Raw genomic sequence first — 27,794 nt, 5'->3', positions numbered from 1 at the left:
GGCCCATGACGCGGGAGAGCTGCACGGGCGTGTGATCGTGCGAGTGCGTTCGGTCGCCCCTGGAAAAAAGATGACGTGGAAGCATGAGAAGTCAGGAAAATGGGGCAGTGAGATCCGTATTTAGGTGTAAAAGATTAGACTAATCATTAATAAAGCATATATTTTGTCAATCTTCCTAATAAATCAATAAATCGTGGTTGTGTGCATCATTTTGATGCAGAGGCCGGGGGTTCATCCTCCTTTTCAATTTTTTTTAATAAAGCATATATGCACACATGTCTTCTTCAACTATTGTTGATTTCACATCAAAATAAAAATTTGCTGGCTCCCAAGTCCCAAGACAAATGAGTTTCCTTACAAACAATTTGAGGTTTCAAGACGAGCGTTAGAAACTGAAAGGGAGAGAATAATTATGTTTAAATCAGCCGCTGGTAACGCCTCTGCGGGAAAAGCATCAGAAGGGACAACACTTGTGTATATTGGGTGAAACGATGATATACTACCAAGTGAGCAAAGTATTGAAGGCACCAACTCCAATCTATACAAAAAGTAAAGATTGTAAGAAAAGAAAGTAAAGATTATTTTTTCGGTGGTAATCGATGTACCAGTGATCGGAGAATTAGTGATGACTTTGATTTTATCAAATTCGAAGCTCCATAAATCCGGTCTTAAACAGATGACGCGGCGTGGATAAATGTTATACGGAGTACTACATGTTTCTACGACATGCATTTCTTCCATAAAAAAAGTTTCAATTAAGCTTAACCTTATTTTCCGTTAGAATTCAAATCCTGAGTTTTCCTTAAAGAAAATTTACATTTTCTTGCGGATTGGGATATTCTTGATCGATTTGGTCAGATGGGTAACTCGAGATCTTCTTCATTTTCGGTAGGAGGCTGGACGTTTGAGGAAAACGGATCCTTTGCACGACATCGACATCGGATAAAATCGCTGCGTTGCAGACTTGAACTTCAAGTTTTGAAGTACGCGAATTACCATCTGTGCATTTTCCTCCCTATTTTTTTTTGGCAGCCCTTTTCCTCCCCAGTGGGCAGTGGCCCAGTTGACTGAGGAAAACACAATTACGCGAATTACCTACCTCACAGCGGAAATCTATCTGTCAGGCGGTTACAGGCACCACCGCTTCCCTTAATCCTGTCCCCTTCGTCGCCACGGTCAACCGCGCCGCCCCCGGCGACTCGTCGAATGCGGCCGTTCCGAGGTTGCCGCCTGCCGCTGCCATCACCCCTGTGAACGAAACCGAAAGGGATGCGCATCGGGCCCTCTGCTTTTCTCCGTCGCGCGGTCTCCATGTCCTCCCACTACAAGGTACCTCTACCTCCGGACTTCCCTCCTCCCTACCAATCCCTCACCTCTAAACCCTTCTCACCCTTCCCCCCCTTTTGCAGCACCGAGGATCCCCTCGGCCTCACCGCGGATACTCCTCCCGCCCCTCGCCGCCGTACCCCTACGCCGGCGCCGAGCACGTCAGCGGCGACTCCCACCGCAGCGCCGTCCGCGCTCCTCCGCCGCAGTACGGACACGGGCCGCAGTTCCAGTCCCCGCCGTACGGGTACGGCTACGGCCAACCGCAACCACAACCGCCGGTTCAGCCTTACGGGGCTGTGCCGTACAACTACAGCTATCCGCAGCCGCCGTTGCCGGGCCCTCAGTACGGTCACTGGACCCCCAATCTGTACGTCCACGAGCTTCCCAATCAGCACGGCCACGGGATTCCCAATCAGTACAGTCACTTGCATCAGCAGCCGTATGGCATTGTGCCACCGAATGCTGGGTTCCGGCCTGGGGCGCCGCAACCGCCTCCCAGGCTTCCAGAGTACAGACGACAGTGGCGCTATGTGCAGAAGCCTCAACCGCGACAAGCTGGTAGCATCTCAATGCTTAGCATTTATGTTTTTTTGTACAAACTAGCCAAGTACTCTTTTGTTGCTATGGATTAACATATTAAAGTAGCAAATTGGATTACCCTTATATGTTGAACCACTATCGATGTGCTTCATGCCATCTTTGATTTTATCTAAACTCTCAGCTGGGCTTGATTGAGGCAAAATTAGGAGTTGTTTGTCACAAACGATACTTTGATTAGACTTCAAGTTTTAAATTTGGAACCAATGTTGAGGATGACATTTCGTATCTCTATGTAGGCATATATGTTTTGCCATAAAATGAAGTTCGACACGTAAGAAGGGAAGAAGAAAAGTAACGCAGTGCTGTTACCGGTTGAAATATTTACAAGAGTAAAGATGCGTTGCAAAACCGTTGATGGAGCATTGCTCTTGATTCAAATAATATACTGGGTTTATTATTATTATTTTAAATTCCTCTTTTCTTAAACTTATAATTGCAAGTTTAATTGATAATGAATGCAACTGCCACTTAAATCTAGACACCTTTAAATTTGTGAGTCGGCAGTTCGACTTCATGTGCTAAGAGACATTAAATGTATCGTTCTATCTGTGATATGATTGGAAAGATAATTTACTTGTGGTGTTTTTCAAACTTAGCATCAGACTTGACGCTTGAGTAAGCATTACGTGTGTAAGATCCTCATTTTGTGTACGAGCTTGCCTTCTGTATTTTGACTATGGACTTATGATTCTGCAGAAAGGTTTAAGGTTCTGTCATACAATATACTGGCGGACTATCTGGCTCAGGAACACCGAGATCTTTATGAAAACGTACCATCAAACTTCATGAATTGGAACTGGCGTAAGAGACAGATATTATTCGAGATTGGCTTGTGGAATCCAGATATTCTATGTCTTCAGGTAATTCTTAAGAAGAGCTGTTGTATTGTACCAATTTTAGCAGGTTGTGCTGCTAGTAAGTAGCTGTATATGATGTCGGCAGATTTGGTGAGGATAAAATATACCAGTTTCTTGACACCGACCGATGAATATATATTACTATGAGCATGTTTTCTTTTGTATCTGTCGGGGTCACCTGTCATTTAGTATTCCCTCCGAGTATCGCTGATTTAGTGCAACTTTGTACTAAATCTGCGACACTTGTTATAGATCGGAGGGAGTACCCTATATGTAGATCTCAGTGGGAGCTCTATTCATGCATCTCAGCGTTTCATTCCTTGTCTGTATATTTCCTTAATTCTTTAAATCACCTTCTTTGTACTTGTAGGAGGTTGACAAATTTACAGACCTGGAACAAGAAATGGCAACCAATGGATTTAGCGGCATATGGAAGGTAATGTTTTGTGTTCTTTTACCGCATTTTTACTTCCAAGGAAGAACTAAAATAATGACATTAGTTAGTCAGTAACATGCCAAATTCAAATCTTGTGGTTGTTGTTGAGGAAACATAAGCAACTCTTTACTCCTATGGAAGAGTCAATTGGTTGTGGCGGTCCATCATCTTAGGGCCGCTTTCACTTGTTGATTTATCATTGAGATGAGAAGAATAAGGCTTATATGATCTAAGATAATAGTACAATGTTCTTTTTAAACATGTACTCCCTCCGTTCCTTATTAATTGGCACGTGTACTAAATCCGTGCCAATTATATGGAACGGAGGGAGTACTATACTAAATCCGTGCCAAATTATATGGAACGGAGGGAGTACTAATTTTTCGTCCGTAGCAACGCGCGGGTATTGTGTTAGTTTTTCTTGAGTTTGCTCGATTGTGATGTACACATTTGCTGAGCTGGTGATACAGATGCGGACTGGAAATGCTGTTGATGGATGTGCCATCTTTTGGAGAACAGCAAGGTAATCATCAATTTAAGTTGTTTTTTTTGTTTATCTTGGCTGGTACAAATGTTTGTCTACTGTTGTCATTATCTGAAATTCATGCTGACCATATTAAGTTCTCCCTTGGTTTGTTCCGCAATGGATGTTTTTATAGTTATCTAAGACTTATACGTCTCATCAGGTTTCAGTTACGATATAAAGAGGACATCGAGTTCAATAAGCTTGGACTTAGGGATAATGTTGCACAGCTTTGTGTTTTGGAAGTGAGTTTAGAATTATAGACAATTAGATGAACACTTTGAATGTTTTTTTGGGTGCTATGCTTCTAGTTTTGCATGGCATCAAACTCTGCTAACCATATATTTACTGTAATCTGCAGTTCTTGGTTCAAGGAAATGTGCAAACTGGATCTATTCACTTGTCTACAAGGTAGCAACTTCAGGACTTGTGAAGATAATGTAGCAATTTGGAATACCTAGCATAGTCATGGTTGCTATTCTACTGTCTTCTGTTTCTTTAGTGTTTCCAGCTTCTGGGTAGTTACTGTATCGTATTTCTTTACTGTTTAAGAGAGAACAAATGAAGCACATATCGTATAACTTATCCATGTTTATGCTTATTCTTTTTGTCTCACAGGCCTAGCCATCCACAACAAGCTAAACAAGTTGTTATATGTAATATTCATGTTCTTTATAATCCGAAGAGAGGGGACATCAAACTTGGTCAGGTATATTAGTTTTTACTGTGATCCTTGTGTTTTCATGTATTTGTTCGAACTTTGATAGTATGCTCGTTTGGTGTTCAGCAGGCTGCTTGTCCTGAATATTCATGTTTTATGATTGAATAAAGATTTTGTATGCATGTGTATCTGACTTTAGTCTTGAATACGCTTATCATGGTAACAATGTTACATTTTGTTAAACATTATTGTAGTACAATGCATCGATATAAATTCCTTGGCATCTGCTATGATTTTTAATGATGTGATGCTTCCTTGGCACCACTTGTACATTGCCCATTGTGTCTTTCTCCTCTCTGTTGGTTTGCAGTATGAAGCATTAGTTAGTGTTTCTTTGCTCGACCATCTTAGCTGTGGACATCTAAGTGCAACAGCCAAGGAGAATCTGTGGAGGAGTTGGAGGAATTAGGAAAGACGGCTTAGAGATAGAATTATGAAACAATTATTCAGAACATTACATGGAGATTAGGAAAGTATGGATTCGGTTACTTGTGTTAGAAGGTTCCTAGTTAAAGTAGAACACCTTGGGTGTCAAGTTAGAAAGTATTATAATCTGCCAGTCATGTAAGCTATTAGGGGAATCAAGCAAGAAATAATCTGTTCTCCCCCAAATACTCTTATCTATGGCTACCCACCCCTTGCAGCCACGCCATGCGATCTGGCTGGCTATCTTCAGCATGGTAGTTATCCTGTTGTGGAACAAGGTCCGCAACAATCTACCACTAGCATCCTTGTGCACCTTAATTTTATGATGCTTCTGTTTTCGTACAGGTAAGGACACTTCTTGACCGAGCTTATACTGTATCTAAGATGTGGAATGATGCTCCGGTAATACTCTGTGGGGATTTCAACTCTACACCGAAGGTAATATTATAGTACTTGACTATCTATATTTGCATTCAACATTTCATTCTAGTTTGCCGTTTCTTTTGCTGTTATGCTCATTCCTAACACTAACAATGTGTAAATGTTGCCTATCCTTCCTCATTCAGAGCCCGCTGTACAATTTTATATCAGAGCAAAAGGTAAAGCAAATTGACATTTTCTGCAGTTCACTTGAGCATTACTGATCTCAACAGCTGAAACTTACGAAGCTTTGTAATCATGCAGTTGAATATCTCTGGGCTTACAAGATATGCTATATCAGGGCAGCAAACTAGTAGTTCACAAGGGATATATAGTGGTTCTAACAAATCTTAGTAAGTTTTCTGCTCGATGGAAGGGCACATATTGACTACTTGCTTTGGATACCCTTTTTTCTGCAATTTATCTGCAAAATTCTAAAATATCTTCACCTCATCGGTTGCTTTCTATCAGTTATAAATCCTGTCCACCTTCTCACACGACCAATGGTAGAGGGGGGAGAATAATTCCTCTAAACGGCCATAAGCCTCCAAGTGAAGCCAAAAATTTGACCAGAGATTCTTGCCTTGCTGGAAGAGAACCTGTTTTGGCGGAAAATGCTTCAACATCTTGCTTGAACTCTGAATCAAACAATTGTTTTGGCAATAGCCGACCTTGTTCTGGCTCTACTAATCTCGATGATCAAGGATTATCAAGCTGCTTGGAAGGTTCTGCAAAGGATGCCTGTAATTCTGATGCCGAAGCCCATGCCAAGGAAACTAAAGGTGAAGAAGGTCTGACTGTTGACAACTCCCGCGAAGAATGTTTTGGAGAGACCAAAATCGAACCAAAAGAGGAACCCGACTCTGCTGACTTCCTGTATTCACCAACCACAGTATGTGATGAGATCCTAAAGTCAAACACAACTGAAACAGTTGATAGCGGACATGTACTTTCATCTAATGAATCATCTGGGCTTAAAGATTTTGTCCAAGAACTAAGAGGTATTAGCAGTAATGATTCAGAGGTCCAGGGAGACTTGTCTGGTGATGTGGTTTCTGAAGATGTTACATGTGGTTTTGAAAGAAACAATGTCCAGTCGGATACATTGTTGAATGTATCGAAAGATAAACCTTGTGAAAAGGGAAGGGGCAGCGAATCTGAGTCTGTTCATAATGATTGTAGAAGTTGTGAGTCAGAATCATCCCAGTCCAGTACTTTGTTTACTCACACACTTCATAAAGCCAGTAATTTGAGGGTAGAAGAAGAGATTAATACTGAACCTACTCACTTAGCACCCCCAGTAGAACCAATGCATCAATCAACTTATGCTACTTCAGATTCCTGTGACAATCGATGTACTCCTGAAGTAATCAACAAACATTTAGAAGAAGAGTTTGGAAAGCATGCTCGTGCTTTTGAGAATGATGTCTCAGCTAATGAACTTATGTGCTCAGACGTGAATTCTGACCCAACCTTCTTCCAAGAGTTCTTTGGTGATACAGAACGCCTACATGTAGATGAAGACCACCTGCCAACAATTTCAAATGGTTTACCACATGCTCAGAAGGTGGTTACTTCTTGTGGAAGTTATCATAATGATCCGTTCAGGTGGACAGTGGATGAAATTAGAGCTGCTACTGGGAAGGAAGAATGTACTAATGTGGAACATAATTTGAAAGTAAGGAGTGTCTACACAGATGTGGAGGTAACCGATGCCTTTTTGTTATTTTACTTGGATGCATTTTCGCCACCCAACAGTAACTGAAGATACCAGATATTTACCGTTATGTTTCTCTCTGCGTTTTCTAACATTTGTGCAAGCTGTACTATATGCAGTTTTTAACTCTAAGCAGAACACGTATATAGTTTTGTTGTTGTGAATGATGTTCTAGAAGTAGGTATAGTCAAGGCTTTCATCAGAAAAAAAAAACTTGTATTTATTGGTAACTGTCATCCAATCAGGATTTTGAACGGACAAAAGATGCCAATAAGGAGCCGTTAGTAACTAGTTACAACAGAAAATTCATGGGGACAGTGGATTATATATGGTAAGCAAGTTTTATTGGAATTCTTAAGCTATTCATTTCCATCAGTATACAATAATTTAATAACCTCTACTGGTACCTTGTTGATAATGAAGGGTTTCCAAAGACCTTCAGACTGTTAGCGTACTTGATACATTTCCCAAAGAGATTTTGAAGCAAACAAGTGGGTTCCCCACAAAGGTAATGCCTTATGAATATTTTCTTATACTTCCATCCTTTTGGCAAATATAAATTGTTTTGAACTTTCCACAATATTCAATACGAGTACAAGACTTTGACTACGGTTTCTTACCTTCACATATATGGCACCATATTATAAAAATATTTCGGAAGATGAATCAACATATATGGCAATATTTTTATCATACATTAGTTGTCAAATTTCCAAAAGTCTTCTAGTTTCAAAATGTTGACCGTGTGGATCCATCCCATAGTCACCTATTATTTGTATTTGACCGAACATACTTTTGTATTCAGCTTGTTACCTTTTTGCCAATCAATTGCAATATTCTCGTGATGTCTTACTAATTGCGTTCATTTCTGTTGATTGACAGAAATGGGGAAGTGATCATATTTCCCTTGCCTGCGTACTGGCGTTTACAAAATGATGGAGGGAGAGATTTCATTGGTAGTGAAGGCGCCTGGATGACAAGATAGCACAAACCCCAATAGAAGAAACATATCCGGAAACAATCAATGACCATTTCACTGCCAATTTGTTGTAATTATACATGGAAAACAATTCCTCCATTGCTAGGCCAGTTGACAGAGCTCGCCTCCTTTTATTTTTTCAGCAGCTTCCTAATTGTACATGAGACGGTAACTGATTCAGGTTTTCATAGTATGGTTTATTTTTCACCAGAAATGTCACTGCGTGACTCATAGTGGAAAGTTTGTCCTTTAGGGACTTTGAATTCTTTGAAACAAAAAGCAGGTTTGGTGAACCTTTGCTCACCTGCGCTGCGTGCTAGCCAAATGTGAGTTGCTACGGGAATTAAATTTTTGTATTTTGTTATGGAAGTTTATTTTTTGTTGCACGTGGCATCACAGATCCTAACCTTGTGCAAAATAAAGTGACATGTCAAAAACATGCATCAATCAATCTATGAAACGATTGTGATACATATGTGTACTGCGCAGAATCTATGTGATAAATGTGTCAATCCATTTCTTATAAACTAAGCAGCATCTGTATCTCAGTGAGGGTGAACGGATCATCAGTGACTCAAAATGATGTTCACTGGAAAGAGAGAAGAGATAACAACGACCTAGCACAAACCTCAATAGAAGAAACATATCTACAGAGTAGAACAATCAATGACCATTTCACGGCCAATTCAACAAAAGCATATGTGGAAAACAAATTCCTGGATTGGTGGGCCAAATATAGGAGTTTACCGGCATTTTCTTTTCTCGGCGTGTTTTGTAATTGTACATGAGATGATAGCTGATTCAGATTTGTAGCATGGTTTATTTCTATGAGAAATAATCCAATCAATGATTCACAGAGAAACTCATAGTGAAAAATCTCGTCCTTTGGCGCCAAGATAGAAACTCCCGGAGTCGAAAAAGGACATGATGTTGATGAGGATCAGCCTTCAGGGCCGGACTACCGTGCTGAGAAGTTATCCTTCTTAGGGCACGTGCAGAAATGGAGTGGCGAGAGGGTCAACGGGAGCGACCATGCCCTCACCGGCCTTAACTGTTCTGATCTTGGCATTCTTGGCAAGTATTTGTTCTTCTTTTACTAGACCGACTTCATAACGAGCGCCGGCTTTGGCATTGTGGGCTTCACCGAAGCCATGGCTTCAAGTGTGGTGAGGGCTCCCAATGATCGACGCCACTGTTGTCACAGAGGGATAACAGTAGACTTAGTGGGGGTCGATGGATGATGGTGTAAACGTTAGTTTGGATGTATGCGCCACCCTTATGACTTCTGAGCAAAGACCGTGTTTCCATCTTCTCGTGGAGTGCAACCTACTCTTATGTTAGGAGAGTGCTGAAAGGCGGACAAGAACCTATTCAACTAGCTCTCGACCCCTCATAACCTGACCAGGGTTCCTTAGAGGGTATCTTCCCAAGACCTGACAAGGATCTCAAGAGAAGGAGTTCTTTCCTTGAATGAGTTCAAGGATGGGATGAATGGGAGTGTAGCACCTTGAGAACGAGAGTGTAGCACCTTGAGAAATGGTCCATGAGTTCAAGGATGGTTCCTTGAGAAATGCCCTTTGGTAGCCAGAAGAAATGGAAGATTCTCTAAATTGCCAAGAACTCCTCTCTAAAAGATCGGTATGGTCGACTAGAGGGGGGGGGGGGGGGTTGAATAGGTGACTAACAATTTTACTTTTCCTTTTCACTTTTAGGGATACAAGAATCAATACATGGGTTCACTAAAACGTCTAAATGATGAACACCCCTAGTATGATGCAATAGCCGAAGCACTAACACAAACAATAAATAATCAATTGAAACTTGCTTGATAGCCGAAGCACAAGATAAATAATTAAGCTTAGCAAGTAAATAAAGGGACAAGAATGATACCACACACGGAGATGAATATTTGACTCCGGAGTTCCACCTTTTGGGGAGGTGGACATCTCCGTTTGGAGGAGTGCTCTACCACAAAGTAGAGGCGCCACAAAGGTTTACTCTATTCTCCTCTCACAACACCACAATTTCACAAAGGTCAGGTGAGCTCCACTCATGGCTTCCTTGAGGGCGAACGCCGAACCTTTACAAACTTGACCGGAGCACCATCCACAACTTAATTGGAGGCTCCCAATCCAATCCTCGAGCTCGTCAACACTAAGGAGTAGCACGAGACGACCGCTTCCGTCTAGGGTTCCTAATAACCCAAGAGAAACAAAATCCACAAAGGAAACAAGGAGAATCAACCTTTTGCTTTGGTGAAACCCTAGATCTAGGTCTTCTCCTCCAATCCTCAAAGAATCAACAAGGAAGGAACTCTATGGAGGGAGATCTAGCACTTTGAAGCTTTAGTAATGGTGTGGAGAGAGTTTGGCTTCAGTTGAGTTCATCCTGAGGTAGGGAATGGCTATTATGGCGGTCCCGAAATCTAACCGTTATGCACTGAGTCTGCCAGGGGTGGAAGTTGGGGTCGTACCCCCGGAAGTTCCGGCCCTACCCCCAGAAGTTCCGCAAATTTCTTTAAGAGTAACCGAGAGCACCTGGAGGTGCAGCCGGAGGGTGGTGCGGAAGTTTTAGTGCTTGAAGAGCTGGGTGCACTGGAAATGATTTTTTGAATTGTGTTTTCTCTCTCTCTCTCACTTTGGGTAGGCTTTATGTGGGTGCAAATATGGTAGATTTGTGTACGTGAAGTTGATTCACCCACTACCTTCCCATGTTGACTCCCTCTTTATAATACAGAATTCCTACGACTCAATATAAATAAAAAGCTGCTAAACGCCGCGACGCTTCTTTCCTTCTTGAGGGCCACGAATCGTCTTGTGCCAATTGATCTCAAATCTGAAACACTCAAGCACACGATTAGTCCATTTGTCATTTTCTCATCAACACCAAGTTAGGGCTCGAAATGCCCTTTCACTCTCTTTATTGTTGCATTGGAGTCCTTTTCCTTCATCAGGTTACTCTTTCAACTTAGTGACTTGCTTATGTGGATTGACTGATCCTTGTTGACACGTTAACCTTGTTGACTTGGTATCGCCATGTAGAATTTACGATCATGCCCATATAAATGAATCACTGATTCCCAACACTATTTACAGCAAAATTTTGCACTAGTTCCTATTCACGTTGAATTTGGAAGAAAAAAACACAATATGATAGGTGCATATGATGGCGATGTTGCCAATTTTTTATATTTTGTTTCATGACATTTGATACTTCAATCTTGTGTTAGAGCACAATGGGTCACTATTGCGTAAAGAGATGGGTGCACTATTACTTCCCCCAAATCAAGAATCTTTGCCTGTCCCTAAACGATTGACATTTTGTAAACGTTATGTGCAGTTTTCAGTATGATGTTAGTGTTTCAAGTTCAACCATGGCACCTAAGTACTGAAAATGGCACAGGAAGGTTGCTTGCATATACAACTTTTATTTTATGGCACAAAAGCTTTGGTCTATATTGGTTAAATGAATGATCAGACTAGAAGGAGTCCAAGACTTTTTTTATATAAATGAAACTAGGTTTTACAGAGTTTTCAGGGTTCTGAATGAAAATTAATAGGAAATAAAGAGGTACCATATAGGATGCTCACCTAGGGGCGCACAACATTGTTCAGGGCCGAACACCTACTATTCATCTTCAGCAATTGTCGCTAGCGCAAAATGGCGCACCACCTCATGAAGCGTCTGGCATATGGTGTCAGCAGGTAGGGCCTCAGTGGGCTTCCAGTCAGTCAGCGAGCGCGGCAGGGAAGGTTCCAGCGACGAGCCCGAAATGGAGAGTGCTGAGCATCCACCAACCAGCGATCTGCCATGTAGGCACGAAGATCTGGGGTCCCTGGAGTGAAAGAAGGGGCAACACCCAAAGCCAGAGCTTTGCTCATTTCCACGGCAGTCGAACTGGCACCCGGAGGAGACCAGAAATATGATTGTGGAAACTGTTCATCTCCAGCTGCATTTGCTCCTTGTACAACGACGACCAGAAATATGATTGCTCCTTGTTCATCGGCATCTGCATCTTGCTCGAGGAGTCCGAGATTGACCTGTGACATGGAACACAGAGGAGGAAGTATTGGATATTGTATCTGATAATCTCTGTAAAGCTCATCCTCACCAACATGTTTAACTTTCAAAAGCATGTCTTCTCATATTCACATACATCACAAACCAACTTGTATGAGATTATTCATTTGTGAGACGCCACAACTCCAAGTTATTCTTGAAAGAAATAACTAAGAGCAACACCGACAGGCAGTTCAATTTAAATATATTTATTTTCGGTCACGCAACAAATTAGACATGAAGGTAAACAAAACTATATATCATTCATAACAGCTTTTCATTCTCTCATAAGTTAATCAACTTATACTCTACAATGTTTATTTTGCTTCATTACAATCTACTGCCTCCGTTCCTAAATACTAGGAACAAAGGGAGTAATTTTCTTTTCATGCATGGGTAAATGCATCGTGCTTTGAAAACGACAGCAGACACGGACAGAGTATGCACTAGGGGGCTGTTTGGTTGGGAGCCAACACAGCCAAGCCAAATCATTAGCGACCAAATTTTTTTGGCGTTTGTTTGTTTTCTTGTCAAAATTTTGGTTGCTAATATGAAGTACACCATCTCTCACACATTCTTGCCAAATAATTAAAAAGTAAGGGTTGAGAAATTTTTAACCAAATAATTGACAAGTTAATTCTTGCCCTCGTTTGGTAGGACTAAATGAGACATAAACCAAACAGCCCCTGTTGACTAAAAACCTTTTTACCCCCAGACAGACAGAGTGTGTCATGTTACTCACTCGTAAACATGGCGCGCGAGGGGCCTGTGGGTTTATAACAGCCAAAACGAGATCCAATTAAAAAACATCCATACATCTCTTGTTCCACGCGACCGGCCTACTCCCCCAACTTGCCGCTGCCGCAGCGGGAGTCGACGCTTTGCTCCGCGCCGAAGCTTCCCCTCCTTGCTCCTCCGCTGTTGACGTCGCCGGTCGAGATGATGTCCGGCGGTGGCTACTCCGCCCTCGACGACCCAAAGGCCTCTGGATCCGTCCCGGTAAGCACCCAGTACCCCCCCACCAACCCCCTCGCACCCCCATCCGTCTCTCCCCTAGCGCCTCACCTACTCGCGTCTCGCGCAGGCGGTGACGGGGCCAGATCCGCAGACCATCAAGTTCGCCGACTCCAACCTCCAGACCTTCCCGCCCTCCGAGGCCAAGGGCAAGATCTCGGGCGCCTACCGCCCGCCCACCGACGCCGACGGTCAGATCAGATCTCCTCCTCTCTTCTCTCTGCCCTTCCAGTGGTTTCTCCCGCGCGGATCTGACTTGGTTCTTACGGCTATGCAGACACCTTCTCGTCCAAGACCGGAGGAGGCGGGGGCGGAAGCGGCGGCGGGGGTTCGGACGATGCCGCGCAGGGCGGCTGGTTCCGGATGTTCTCTGTGGCGGCGTACAAGCCCTACTTCGACGTCGACACCTCCGACGTCGTTGAGAGGATCTGGGAGTCGGTCTTCCCCTTCCGCGGCAACTTCACTGAGAAGACCTCCGAGAAACCAGACCTGTATGTATCAATCGCCTGCACTACTTTTTTTTTTTGCTACGTATTGTTGCTAAGATCCGTATGCTTAGAAAGTGAATGGGTAGTGAATCGTTAGGTGTTTTCGAGGGCATGATTCCTGCTACGATGTCTTCAGACAATGAGTATGTCGGTTAGTCAGTCGTGAGTTGTTGATCAAGCAGTACAGTTAAGGATGATGTTTTACTGTTTTATTTTCATGAATCAGTATCTGAATGTTCTTCTTACTGCACATTAGAATTGCTGAGGAACATTTTGATCTGCTTTCCTAAAAGGAAAGTAATCCTTCCATGACACGATATCTCCAAGGAATCCCCTTAGTGCAAGGCTCCCAAAACTTTGTTGTGCTCAATATGAAATATAACCTATATATGCCTTGAAATGTTAAAAATATTTATTTCCGAGGTTTCATTTCAGTGTTTTGTGGCACATCAGTGTTCAGTTGAGTCATCTTAGACTGTTTCGTCTTATTATTTATCGTATAGTTATCACAATGATATGCGGAATACACATCGATTGCATTGCAATTAACAGTGTTACTGTAATGCGTGGTATATAGCTGCCTGTATTGGACCAATATAATGCATATGTGAATCTACTTGTCTGATTTCTCTCTCCTCAAAATAATAATAATATAGTTCTCAAACATAGCAACTCAGGAAAATAGTAATACTGGGTCAAGAAGATCAAGGGTTTGTAACAGGAAGTTGGATATGATCATGAATAGTTGGCATATGTGGCAGAATACCCTCTGTGACAATTCCAATTATATGTGTTCAACCTGTTATATTGCCTATGTCTCCATTTCATGACGACAGAACCATGTATGCTGCTTTATATTTTACAGTTCACCATGTTTTGATTTTAGCTAACCCATTAATTCAGTGAAAGATTTTTGCCTGTATAAATTGATTAGTGTCTAATCAAGTTACTTTGGAACTCTCGACATTGATTTATATGCCTGCTAGTTCTTATTTTAATTTCTTTCTAATAGGTATGGGCCATTCTGGACATGCACCACACTGATTTTTGTTGCTGCATCCATTGCCACGTTTGTCACCTACCTGTCCCACAAATGGCACAAGAAAGACTGGACCTATGATATTAACCTGGTTACATGGTCAGCTGGCTTATTCTATGGCTATGTGACATTTGTGCCCCTTGGTTTATATGTCATTCTGAAGTACTTCTCAGCACCTGCTGGACTTGTGCAGCTGTGGTGCCTCTATGGGTACTCTTTGTTCATCTTCATTCCAGCATCGGTAAGTAAATCCTGGAATGTGGACTATCCTTCCTACACTTCTGCGCCACAAACTAAATACGAAGATGAACCAACCTTCGAAGTTCATGCCCAGGGCTAACAATTTTCTCTTCCTTTTGTGTGACAGCTTCTGTCAATTGTGCCAATAGAAATATTCAGATGGGTTATTGCTGGTGTCGCTGGGTTTATGTCTGCTACCTTTGTTGCCGTCAATCTCCGTGCCCACATCTTAAATTCTGGGGAGCGATGGGTCTTGATCGTTGCAGGGATATTCTTGTTGCAACTGGGACTGGCTGTTTTGCTTAAACTATATTTCTTCACGATAACTGTATAGGGAAATAGTATATCTGCTTGTACTAGTCAGGAATGAACATGAAGTTTTCCAGGTCGAATCGATTCATTGATGTAATTTTCCAGGTATACATCCACCGTACATGTGACACAGGGAACACCGCCTCGTTAGCCTCTGAAATCATACCAGAAATGGCAAAAATGGCCTTTGATTGTTACGAGTTTAAGTATGTTTTGTGGTCAAGTTTGTGTTCCATTACTTGAGATTAATAATGAATAAATCACAAATAGCTATATTTTGAGGTTTATCTTGTCGAGCTGTTCGTGAGGCTGCGGTTCCTTTGTTCAACATTATTCTCACACCAAAAAAACTTCATATCAGGGTACCGCCACCTACAATGGTATCATCAGCTGCCCATCTATCACATCTGATCTCTCGAACAAAAATCAGTCAAAGACTCAAAGTGGCACTACGCTCCCTCTGCGAGATGCTCCATGGAACGTGGGCTCTGACCTTGCGGTTTGAGTTAGTGCGGGATTCCGCTTATCAAGGCAAAACCTGGAGTTGCAAAAAAGGTAAAACCACATTCCCTCGTCCGTCCGGCAAGGCAAAACCACCGTCCTCCGTCGCACCCAGCACCCTTCGTCCCCAGGCAGGACAGGTTCGAGAGTGCCGGAGAGGATGAGCTCATCTTTATATATATATACTTATATATATATACTTATATATATATATCTTTATATATATATTTTTTTTTTCTTCTATAAAAGCCATTTGGTGGTGGTGGTATGTCGCACCCCACCCTCTCATGCTTACATGTGGGGCTAGCCTTCGCCTTCCACCTCCCATCGCATCCGATCCGAGCTTCCCTTGGAAATCTCACGCCGTCGTCGGCCACCGCTGAGGCGCTCAGCACGGCAGCACGCCTCTCTCCGTCCTAGCCCACCCAGCCACCCTCCGCCCCATCTCTCATCTGTGGAAGGCGACTCCGCAAGCCGCCAGAGCAGGCCCTAACCCCTTCCCTCTGCCCCAATCATAGAAGACAACGCGGATCCTCCAAGCGCTCCAGCAGCCGGGGTCGGTCAGGAAGGAAATCGGCGGTAACGACGAGGTATTCAGCTGTGGGCACGGATGGATCAGGCCCAAGCCCGCCGCCCTCTCTTTCTCATTCGAGGACGACGCTGCAGCCCCGGAGGGCCTGGCTGCTTCCTCGCGTCACCGCTACCCCAGGCGAAGAGACGCCCTGTGCGCCTACCCTCGCACCCGTGACGACAGCGTCGTGCGCGCTGCTGAACAGGAGAAGGCCGCCAAGCACCGACGCTGGAAGGTACCCATCTACACCCCACCCACCCACCCCAACCCGTCTCAGATAGTTGGTAATCTCGAGTTGGTAATTGCTTAGTAAAATAATTACTTTTGGTGAAACTCGTCATCATACTCCCTCTGGCTACGAATTTGCATTCCTTGTTGGGATGTGTAGTCTGAAACTATTGTTTGGTAGTATTTGTAGTTCATAGTAAAACAATTATACTCGGAGGAGATGTGACTCAGACAGTAATTGCTTGGTTCTGGTCATTCAAATACGTCAAGAGCTACAGGTTTGTTTCAAGAGTTTTGAACCTAAGGATATCTGACTCAAGACTGAAATTGTTGATATTACTTATTGTTATTGTAATTGTGGAGCCTATAAGTGTGATGCCCATGAGTTTTAATAAATACTTTCCAAGGAATTTATAACAAATGCAATCTTAAAGCTTTGGGTGCTGTTCAATTTCAGAAATCGGTTTCCTATGAATGAACTTGTTAGCAGTATTGCGATTATTGGCCAATAATGGTTGGTTCTTTGTTTAAGGTTTTTGTAAGTTTATGGTCTCATGGGGACAAGTAATATTCTATGCTCACTATTTCGAGTTTCCTTTTCACTGAAAGCTGCAAGTCAAGTTCTTACCAGCAGTGGTATCGATGTTAATTACTTTTAAGTTCTAGGAGCTCACCAAATGTTGTTTTCTAAGTCCGAGGCTGCAATTGATCAAAAATATTTGTCAGGTTTATTTTTTTCAGTGCCTCCATATAGCAGGAAAATTATTATTCGGTTTTCAATGGAACCGTTTCTTAGGGTAAGATTTTTCTCTGTAGTTTTATGTAGTCCTGTAAATGTAATTCTCATGTAAAGTCTGTTGAGTTAACCGTTTAAGATAGGTCTAACACATGTGGCTTTCGTAAGCATTACTATCTTAATCCTTTAGGATGCAACTTTTGATGAATGGCCTTCTTTCATGGATTAGTTGATAGGCATTACTATCACTAACACATGTGGCTTATGTATGCATTACTATCTTAAATCTTTAGAACTATCCTTTACAGTCCAGGCTGAAGCTAGATTCAATTCTTTGGCTTAGAATCAAACTTTCTTTACACCAAAAGCTCATAACTGCTGTGTGTCAGATAAAACTTGATGAGACTTGCTTGTGAAACCTGATTATGTACATCAAGCGTGAACTATATTTACACGTTAAGGAAGTTTTGTGCATTTAGCAGAGAGGCAGGTCATGAGCAAGGAAAAGTCCACACTGAACAAGCTCCAGTGGAACTTTACAGTTCTGACGGTGTATATGTTCATCATTTTTAGAAAATCAGGGACCCTTCCCCGGCTCCATTTTATTGAAAATGAAACCAACCGACAGAGTTCAGTGCCAAATTTATATGTTCATCATTCGATGCATGAAAGCTGCAATGGGTGACAAGGAGGTAACACAGTGACTTATTCTCTGTAACCGTGCCCCTGATTTCACTCATTGAGATGTAACGTGATTTCACTTACTGAGATGTAACGTGATTTCACTTACTGAGATGTAACGTGCGATTCATTGATGTGTGCAACACAGCTGGAGAACATGGCATTCTTCTATGATGTGCTTACGCTGGTTCAGTACTCGACGTGAGTCCATCGTGGAGTGATACCATGAAGCACCGCACGGGCTTAGCTGAGTTAGAATTGTTGTACATATTCTTCCTCTTTTTTTGCGCAAATGTACATATTCTTCCTGACTTATTAATCTTGCTTAGTGAGAGACCTGATTATTTGCATCTGAGCTGAACCACACTCTAAATTATGATGCTCACATGCTACTTTGATCATGTCATCTAATTTCTGAAATCTTGTTATTTACATCAAACCCGAATCAATCTTTATATTGTGTTTATCACATGCTATGGTGATCAGATTATTGCTTCCTACTTAATGTGCAGGATAATTGAACACGGTAAGGCAGTCAAAGTGAAACCCTTTATTTTATTACTTCCGTCGAAATACCTTATATTCTGTAATATCACTTACATTCTGCTAAAAATCTTTTTAAGTTTATGCTTTTACATAGCATAGAAATGAGAATTTTGTTTCTGAAGTCCACATGTCAGTGTACATTATTTGGCATATATTCTCATACTGACTTTTCTTATGTTGATGTAAATGTTACATGTGCATTCAAATTTTCTTGCAAGACAAACTGTTTAAACTTCTTGACAATTCTGGAAATATATGTATATGTCATCAAAGGGTTTGTAATCAAGCGAAATCAAATAGTAGCAGTATTTGTGCAAGCACTCACTAACCACCACCAGTTCTGCTATTTTGGTTATCATTAACTTTGTATGCGGGAAAATTTGATTTTTCGATTTGTCACTAATTTCGTTCATTATTGTATTAAATTTAGCTTTTCCACTCGAATAAAATTGAAGAATATAGCCACTTCAATGTTTCTCCATAACAGTTTTTATCTGGCATCTCAAGTCTATGGTAAAAATATATGTCACTCTTTGCGAGAGTTCTCTGTTCTGGAATACTTCCATACAATTACCTTTTACTTGTTCTGGAATACTTCCATGCAATTACCTTTTACTTATCTTCTTTAGCCTCAAGTAGGGTGCTAGCACATCGTTACAGAAAGTGTCAAAGAACCACATGGTTGCTAGAATGCATTTTTTCTTTTGCCTAAACCGTTTGCTAGGGGTATTTGTTTGTTAATTTAGACTGTCATGAATTTTTTTTATTCCCTGGTTTGTAGCTAACATCATCTCAGCAATAGGACAATTCGGGAGCGCCTTTGTGATAACATAACCGTTTCATTGTGTGCCACCAGGACAGAGGAGGGCGACTAAAAATCGCCAATGGCATGGAGCTGCTTGCAGGACCTGCTTGTTGTGCTCTGATGGCTGAACAGAGTTCGGTTCTGTTTTTTTTCTTCACCATGTCTGGAATAGAGACACAAGGTGTTGATGGGTTGTGCACCGAGGGTTGGTATTGATTATTGAAGCATCTGTTGACGAACTGGGAGTCTGTTCTCAAACCAATATGAGCTGTTTTTGACCGGAAAATCAATATGACCTTGTGCTGGGAGTCTATTCATTTTACATTTTATATCTCTTTGAACTATTTGACCGGAAAATCAATATGAACTTTGTGTGGCGAAAGATACGCACTGAAATTTTATGGGAGACTGGATTCCTTATTCCCTAAGTGTTAACCTATAGTCTTTCAGCACTCCCAAAATTGAAGCTAAGCAGTTCACTTCAATAAATTACAACGGCTTTCTGCTCTTGGGGACAGTAATTTGAGGATTAACTATATGACCTTGGATGATTACCCGAAATATCTCATCATGTTTCAAGTCATATCTCAGCTTATTTTATACTACCTCATTCCAAAGTACTTGCCCTTTCAAAATCAGTGTTCATCAAACCTTTTATTTTTCACTATCAGTTAAAATACATTGTTATCAGTTATGAACATTGACAACTTCAACTTGATACTATTAATCTTTCCTGAAATTAACTTCTACAATGTCTTATTGTTTGTTTAAATCAATGTATATTTAAACAAAATGGTGGTCTTGAGATGATGTCAATGGTCCCAATGACATACTTTAAGAGAGTGTTAAGATTTCGTATGAAAGCACGAACAAAAATAATATTTTCTCCGTCTCATATTAAGTGACTCAAATTTGTCCAAATATGGATATATTTATACCTAAAAAGGGTCTAGATACATGTAATATTTCATCACTTAATAAGTTAATATGGGACGGAAGAAGTGCTTGATTATTCTTTATATTTTGTAGCAGCGTACGGTCACCTTGCTAGTATCATAGAGGAGACTATAATTTCAACTGATTTTTGCTAAAAACCAACAGCCGAATAGGATAATGAATCGACAGGTGAAAGGAAGTCCAAATTATATAAAATATAGGACAGTCACAACGGACGCAGCTATTTGGCACTCGGGAAGCATGCTCCCAGGCTGAAAGAATAAAATCAGAAAAATGAGTGTCAAATATTCTGTTGTTTTCTAAAACATATACACGCTCTTATCCTTTCTGCATCTTGGGCAAAAAATGCTCTAAAAAAGCTACTCCCTCTGATTCATAATAAGTGTCGGAGATTTAGTGTACTCCCTCCGATCCATATTAATTATCAAAATATTACATGAATTTAGACATTTTTTAGGCGTAGATACATCCATATTTGGACAAATAACATGGATCGAGGGAGTAGTATAAATATTTTTTAACTAAACCTCTGACACTATAGATCAGAGGGAGTATTCCTCTTTTTAAGCAGTAAACTTTCCTTTTCATAATCCATGAAAGTTCCGATGTAAATCGTTTTAACTTTTTTGACATTTGAAATGTTTTTTTTTTCTTGACCCAGGAACCACTTTGAGTTATCGAATCACAACCTATTTCGGAACTGAAGTAGGACTTCACATCTTGGTTCAAGAGCACAGTTGCCACGATGGGCATGCAGATAGAAAAATGTGATTTACGCATATCAATGTGCCGAACGCTCACAACAAATCAGTTATACACTCATGCTCCTGGATAGAGGTGGGATGATAAACATGTCTTCTCAGTGATGTATCCAGGGCACTAATGTTCTCTAATGTATGTAATGTTAAAACTCGACAAAACAGAAACGAACAGCAACAAGATCACAGTTAAGGCGACCACTCATGCCCCTGGAGCAGGGTGGGATAAAGAACAGAGTCAATGTAAATAAATGTCTCAGTGATGTAGCCAGGGCACTAATGCTCTCGAATGTCTGTAATGTTAGAACTCGACAAAACGTAAACCAACAGTGACAAGATCACAACTCGGCAACAAGTGAAGGGCCATGGCTGCTCATTTCTTTGTAGCAGCCTGACCAATAAATTTGGTAAGAACATAGCAATCTGGTGGAGTGATGTTTGTATAGTACTTATGTATCGTCTCTGTTATTTCGAACCCAAACTTCTTGTAGAAAGCAATGGCATCGTCGTTGTTTGTCTGGACATGCAAGTATATCTCCGGGATGTTCTGCTTTGCACAGAGATCGAAAACATGGTTCAGCAGCTTGGTTCCTGTTATAATAAAACGAAGCAATTATAAGGCAGCACATATACTGCTGTTCATAAAAGAACTTGCACCGTTCACAAAAGCAAACTATCTACAACCTCTGTTCTAAAATATAAGGCATTCAAAGTTTCCTTTGACCAGCGCTTTGACCAAAAAATACTCAATCAATATATGATTTATATTATCCAAATCATAACCATAAGCAACTACTTTTGAATACGAATACAATAATATCAATTTCATGTCATATATATTGTATACTAATGAAGTAATTTTTGGTCAAGGACTTGGTAAAAAGAAACCTAATATGCCTTGTATAGAGAGAAAAATAATTCAAAAGAGCAGAAGTTTCTGAAGTGCATATCAAGCCTGGTAAGTTTACAAAATGTTGATATCCATATTGTTTGAACAATCATCCATCTTTAGAGATAGAGTTACAGTAGTCGTAGGTGGTAGCACACATAAACTGCTGCAGTACAGTCCCCGACACAAACTTTCTTACCACACACCATCTTTTCCTTAGAACAAACTCAAAACTCTTGACAGCATAAGTTGTTAAATGAGGCCAGGGTTGATCGAATGTTAGACCGTGTAAACTACCATGAAAATAATCCGATTGCCAATAGGCTACCGTGCTGTGCAGTGAGCGAAATGGTGTAGTTTACCCTTTAAAGGACTCCAAAAAATTTGCACAAACAAAGTCACAACTGCTTTTACACAAAGATGCTAGGTAAACATGGAGTTAAAGTCACAAGGAATTTCACCTGGATATGTAAAGGGCAATCTAACTTCGATTGTGCATATGTGCTTAACACGGGGTAAAACCAGTAAGTGATGTCACTGTCAGCACATTATTGTTCTTATTTTTCCTGTGCTGATACATGCAGATTGTTCTTTGAGCACTAGCACTAGATAAATGCCTGCCATGGTTATATGAGTTATATATGGACAAGCTTTACAGAATAATATTGTACAAGTTGGAATCCTTTTCCACACAAGGGTTTTTAAAGCAATAAGCTACCATCCACACATCACGATAGCACACCATATCCCGCAGAAATAACAGTATTGAACATTTATTTGTGAGCACTTATGGACTACAGTCACTATTCAAGATTCCTTACACCCTAATCCAACATAATTTCAATTAAATATGGTAGCATAGGCATGATCATAAGTTTTAGTAGAGTTTAAACCAGGTTACAAAATAAAAAGCAGATGATGCAATGCAGTACCCATACAACTATGTAACAATTTACTATTTGATTGACAATGCCAGCAATCAGGGAAAGAGGCACAAAGATTCTCTTACTTGTAAGGCATATCTAGATCTCACGCCCAACAGGATGGTCTCTTCACATAACTGAAGATAAATTTCGATAGGAGAAATTCTCACCGAGCCCAAGACCACGGTAGGGTGCCAGTACACCCAGAGTCATGATATAAACACGGACTGCCCCTCCTTCCTTCTTTTCCAGGCGACAAGCAATCGCTCCAACACATATATCACTATAGTAAGCTATATACATGGACAAGGAAAACAAGAATCAGATACTGATAACAGCAACATCAGCAGCAAGTTATCTCATATATGAAATTGGCCAAACCGTGCAGAGGAATACAGAAAACAGCATCCAAAATGCATACATACATTCAACTGAGGGGCACACAAGTCCTCGACCCATAACATCATGGTACCTACCTACACCATCCAAGATGGGATATGACCAAACTAATTGGTCAGCTTTACACATCAAGTCCACATTCGCATTCATAAGTCCCCATTACAAAATCTAAATCCTAATGGTTCCCTCCCCAATCTCGCAGCAACTAATCGTTTACTGCGCCTTCATCCGCAGATCTAAGAACTGAAGCAGATATAATCCCAACATTAGAAACGGCCGGAGGAGGTAACGAACTGATCCCGGCGGCGCAAGGTAGGGATTCCAACAAGATTGGAAGAGATGGATGGGGGTGTGCTCACCGAGCTTGGAGAAGTCCTTGGAGGCGATGGCGTCCTGGTAGTACTTGTCGTTGTAGCGGACGGGGAAGAGCGCCAAGTTGAGCTTCCTCAGCTGCATCACGTTTTTGTCCCGCAGGCCGTCCAGGGACGTCCGGGCGACGCCGCCGGCGCCTCCGCCGCCGCTCTTATCCTTGCTCCCGGCTGCCTCTCCTTCCCCAGCGCCCATCCTCCCCACCCTCTTGCTCGGCTGCTCTCTTCTCGCCGTCGCTCTCTTCTTCGCCTCTCTCGAGACTCGAGAGTTCGCGTGCGATGCGACCACGGCGGCGGGTGCGACTCGCGACCAAAAACCCTTCCGCTCTTTTTCCCTACTTCTGCCTGCTCTCGCTGACCCGTCAGGCCCACCGCGAAGTCACCGACCGCTGAGTGCTAGCTAGGCTAGAAACAAACCTTTTTTCTTAGAAAGGGCTAGAAACAAACCTGCCTTTGCTTGAACTTGCAACTTGATCCACGGGGGCCTGTTAAAAAAGTTACTCCGTGCTATTAATAAAACTACTACTCCTTCCGTCCAACAAAAGATGTATCAAGTTTGTTAAAATTTGAATATATTTAGACATAACTTAGTATATAAATACATTCAAATTTAGTCAAAGATTAGTTAAACCTATGACCTATAAGAAAGGCAAGAGTATTAGTCCTAATTTTGTTTTCAGCTGTTAATTTTTTGAACCTTTTTAAGCTGATAAATTGATTGACCTGAATTAATATTTTCATTATGTTAAGGGGATAGTTAGTTAAAAAAAATGAATGCATGACGAATTGTATAGTTGTATTTGATTAGAAGAAATATTCCTCAAAATATTCATGATGGGATACCATGTTTGTTTTTCCAGCAAATTAAAACCAATAATGCTCTACTTTGAATTTTTCGGAGCTCCATCGGACGATGACGTCCGCTAAAAGAATGCCAGGGGTGGACACATATTTGAGGGGAGTGAAAACTGCAATGGCGGCATGTGAGGTGGCATGTGTTTGGATGTTGTTCCTTGTTCATGATATTAATGTTTGATGATATTTGCTCGTGTAGTTTCTTTTGGATGATCTATGGTTTTGGGTGATCTATTTGACATAATATGCTTGGTATGATAATTATATACTCCATGTGTGAACATATGATGAGTGTTTTGCTTCCGGTGTAGGTTTTGATTAAATTTAAATTCGGAATTTTGGAAGTCATGAATTTGAAACAGTTGTTGAAATGTGTGAGGATGGAGCATGAAGTTTGAATTATTTGATGAAAAATTGGAGTTGAAATGGAGTTTATATGCACGCACATATAGGAGAAAAGATAGAAGAAGAACAAATTATACAAGCTATGGTCTACAAGATCCGGCTTTGTAGACACCTCTCAGACTCTAATTCTTTTTACATGCTCCTATAAAACTATTAGTTATACAGGCAGCCTTTCTACGCGATCTGCTAAAGTTGTTTTAAGAATATCTTTGGTGGCTCCTCAAATTCTCACCTAAAAACTCCTCTATATTTCCCTTCCATGTGTAGCTCCTCCCAATAAGTCCGATCCGCTATACGTGATCATCAAGCCAACATGTATTGCTCACAAAAGAAAAGATAAATAGTCCTCATCTCTTCTGTTGTGCCCGAGCAGCAAGTAGCGGTTGCGGTGGAGCTCGAGAGTGCCTGAGAGCATCTCCAGTCGGCGGCCCCAAAGGCCCTCCAAACCAAATTTGGAGGCGTTGGCGTCCAAAAACGGACCCAGCCGGGCCCCATTCTCAAAATTGCGCCGCGCGGCCCAATAAATTAGCCAACGCCCCTAGACCGAACCCAACCCATAGGGAGGTGAGCCGGAGCGCCGGCGAAGCGTTTTATTGTGACAGGCCATTTATCGCCCTCGCCGGCATCGTCTCGGCTTCCAAGACGAGTTATGGCGGTCACCGGGTCAAACCACTGTCCTGTCTCGTCGGCTTCCACGCGGCGCGTCCCCGCGCATTCCCAACGCAGTTTCTCGCCGTGTTTACAGCCCTGATAGGTTATCTTCCGCATCCATAAAAGGCAGCACCATCCCAGAGAGCTCGCCATTCTCCTCGCCGCCCTCGCCAGTTCTCTAGCCCTTTCCCTCCCCATGGATGACGGAAACCCATGGACCCGCCGGTGGCTGCGCGTCGACGAGGCCGAGGCTTTGGCACGGGCCGGCTCCCCCGCGCCGCCGGACTGTCGCCTGCCAACCGGCTGGGTCCTTATCCTGGGTAGCCGACCCGTGGCACCGTCGCCATAGGGAGCACGCCGCTGCGAGCCATCACCACCCCCTACTAGAGGCGCAGCGGGCGCTGCCGGAGTGGGACAGCCACACAAGCACCGCCTGGACGCCGTTCTTTGAGTCGAAGCACCGGCGCCGCGTCCACGACCTTCCGCACCCGACGGTGCGGAACAACATCGAGGGTCGGCGCGCCTTCTTTTAGCAGCCGGATCGGCCCCTCGACACAGTGAGGGCGCACGTCGCCGCCATCAACAAGCCGCACCTCGACACCAGGGCACCTCCTCCAGCGCCGGCCGGCCACCACCGCTACCTTGGCGGTGGCTCTTCCTCCTCCTCCTCCTTAGCGGTGCGCACCCCGACGCTTCGGCTCATCCTCCTGGGCGCGGCGGGCCGCGTCCCCGTCGCGCGGCCACCTCCGGCTAGTCCGGTCAAAGCCGGAGCCGGAATGGGCACCGGAGGCCGAGTACGAGCGCTTGGCGCTCGAGTACCGGCGCGAGCACGACCCGGAGGATTTCCCGGGATTTCGCGTCACCTAGCGCGCCAGCCAGGAGGAGACGGAACAACGCCGCCGTCTCGAGTGCACCGCCACGGAGGCCGACATCCAAGCCTGGCTCGAGGACGAGGTGGCGAAGGAGAAGGCAACGGCGACGAAGGTGAAGCCGGAGCCCGACGTCATCGTCCTTGACGAGGACGACGACTAGGAACCGGCGGGCCCCCAAATTAATTTATGCGCCGGCGCCTGATGTCATCGCCATCGCCCTCGGCTGGGAAGCGGCGGGCCCCCAAATTAAATTTTATGGGGGGACGAGTGGAGATGCTCTAAAGCGACAGCGGACCCCGGCTCACTAGGCGTGACCGGCTAGCGGAGGAGGCAGAATTTACCTGCGCTTCCTCTTATTTTGTGGACACTCCTTTTTAGAGCAGTTCCTTGATTTCTTTTTTTTAGAAAAATGTATAATTGGAACAGTCCCAAGAGAGTCTTGACACAGAGATCATATTTTAGGATAGAGACCTGCGTTGACTCCGGCTCTGAATTATAGATAATGGTTTGATCGAGGATTCATTTGATAGGTAATATTGAGGGGAAGAGATAGTGAGAGGATAGACTATCTGCTAGCCGGAGTCATCGTCTGCGGTGATTGGAGAAGGGAGCTGACTTTGGCGTGCCGTCTTTACCATCGTAGAGATCCATCTGAAGGTTAAGACATAAAACTGCTTTGACCATTATAGATCGAAGGCCAATAAACGTCAATGAAGCGACAAATGTTACAAGAAGTATATGTGCTCCAGTACTTGAAAAGAACAAAACCATTGCAACAGTCAACAAATTCTAAATGCTTGCTGCAGCCGCGGAAAGCGTCAGATCGGAAGCCGCCAACCAGCCCGCACTGTTGAAGGTCTGGCAGCTGTACCGTGCGCAGGCCAAAAGGATGGAAGCCGACGTCCGCGCCAAAACTCTATCAGCCGTCGGGCCCGCAGCACGCCTGTGCGTCGCTCGACGATACCTCAGCCGACTCGAACCGTTCGTCCTGTGGTAACTCATGTGTGCGCCGGATTCTGATGCTAAGTGCCCGGTGGAAGCACGAATGGAACGTGCCCGGGGTCATCTCTTCAGGGTTGAAGCCGAGAAGTACGTGTCGGAGGTTTCTGACCTCTTGCTCTCCTTCCATTTGTGGGCATTTTCCTGTTATCATATAAGACAGGACGTGAGTCTATATGGATCAGGAGTGTCATAATTAATGCCGAAAACAACTAAATGCACGTAAACTCTTACCGTAAATTTTTTAACAGGTGGCTGCATTGGCTCAATGCCCGCCCACTCCTCGAGTGTCATGTGCTGACGTGCATATTCTCTAGCACGTTGGTCTTTCAGCATGTCATGCACTGGAGGCACCCTGCCTGCCGCCTCGAGAATTTGGTCCTGCTTGCGCCAGACCTTCTTCTTCCCCTCTTTCCCTGCACTCCCTAGCCTGTGGTTCAAGGGCTTCCTTAAGCGCAGCGCCCTCATGCGTTCACTCTTCGCAATGAAG

At 42.9% G+C, this 27,794-nt stretch overlaps 3 protein-coding genes and 1 long non-coding RNA gene across 4 annotated transcripts; 3 read left to right on the top strand and 1 right to left on the bottom strand.

Annotated features, from left to right (window-relative positions):
- Positions 1-1,112: 1,112 nt before the first annotated feature.
- Positions 1,113-8,394, top strand: LOC100838379 (carbon catabolite repressor protein 4 homolog 6). Its single transcript, XM_003566821.4, has 15 exons — positions 1,113-1,329; positions 1,410-1,887; positions 2,626-2,789; positions 3,157-3,222; positions 3,693-3,745; positions 3,909-3,990; positions 4,107-4,156; positions 4,364-4,454; positions 5,238-5,330; positions 5,459-5,491; positions 5,577-5,665; positions 5,784-7,017; positions 7,275-7,360; positions 7,453-7,537; positions 7,912-8,394. The coding sequence occupies exons 1-15, from the start codon at positions 1,270-1,272 to the stop codon at positions 7,963-7,965; spliced, it is 2,718 nt and encodes a 905-aa protein (XP_003566869.1). The 5' UTR covers positions 1,113-1,269; the 3' UTR covers positions 7,966-8,394.
- Positions 8,395-12,867: 4,473 nt separating this feature from the next.
- LOC100821203 (protein YIPF1 homolog) lies at positions 12,868-15,433 on the top strand. The gene is made up of 5 exons (XM_003569290.4): positions 12,868-13,066; positions 13,152-13,272; positions 13,359-13,572; positions 14,582-14,849; positions 14,976-15,433. Exons 1-5 carry the CDS (start codon positions 13,007-13,009, stop codon positions 15,180-15,182), a joined length of 870 nt encoding a protein of 289 aa, XP_003569338.1. The 5' UTR covers positions 12,868-13,006; the 3' UTR covers positions 15,183-15,433.
- A 1,044-nt stretch (positions 15,434-16,477) lies between these two features.
- On the top strand, positions 16,478-19,629 carry LOC104582806. The gene is made up of 2 exons (XR_002962944.1): positions 16,478-17,888; positions 18,026-19,629. It is a non-coding gene; the product is annotated as an uncharacterized LOC104582806 (long non-coding RNA).
- A 1,478-nt stretch (positions 19,630-21,107) lies between these two features.
- LOC100846813 (N-alpha-acetyltransferase 50) lies at positions 21,108-23,846 on the bottom strand. The gene is made up of 3 exons (XM_003569288.4): positions 23,514-23,846; positions 22,926-23,048; positions 21,108-21,534 (listed from the first exon to the last, which is right to left on the bottom strand). Exons 1-3 carry the CDS (start codon positions 23,716-23,718, stop codon positions 21,317-21,319), a joined length of 546 nt encoding a protein of 181 aa, XP_003569336.1. The 5' UTR covers positions 23,719-23,846; the 3' UTR covers positions 21,108-21,316.
- Positions 23,847-27,794: the final 3,948 nt, after the last annotated feature.

This window comes from Brachypodium distachyon, chromosome 2 (genome assembly GCF_000005505.3).
Source record: "Brachypodium distachyon strain Bd21 chromosome 2, Brachypodium_distachyon_v3.0, whole genome shotgun sequence".
In the NCBI taxonomy this organism is placed as follows: domain Eukaryota; kingdom Viridiplantae; phylum Streptophyta; class Magnoliopsida; order Poales; family Poaceae; genus Brachypodium; species Brachypodium distachyon.
Note: the sequence above shows the minus strand (reverse complement) of the source record. Positions and strands in the feature narration are given on the sequence as shown.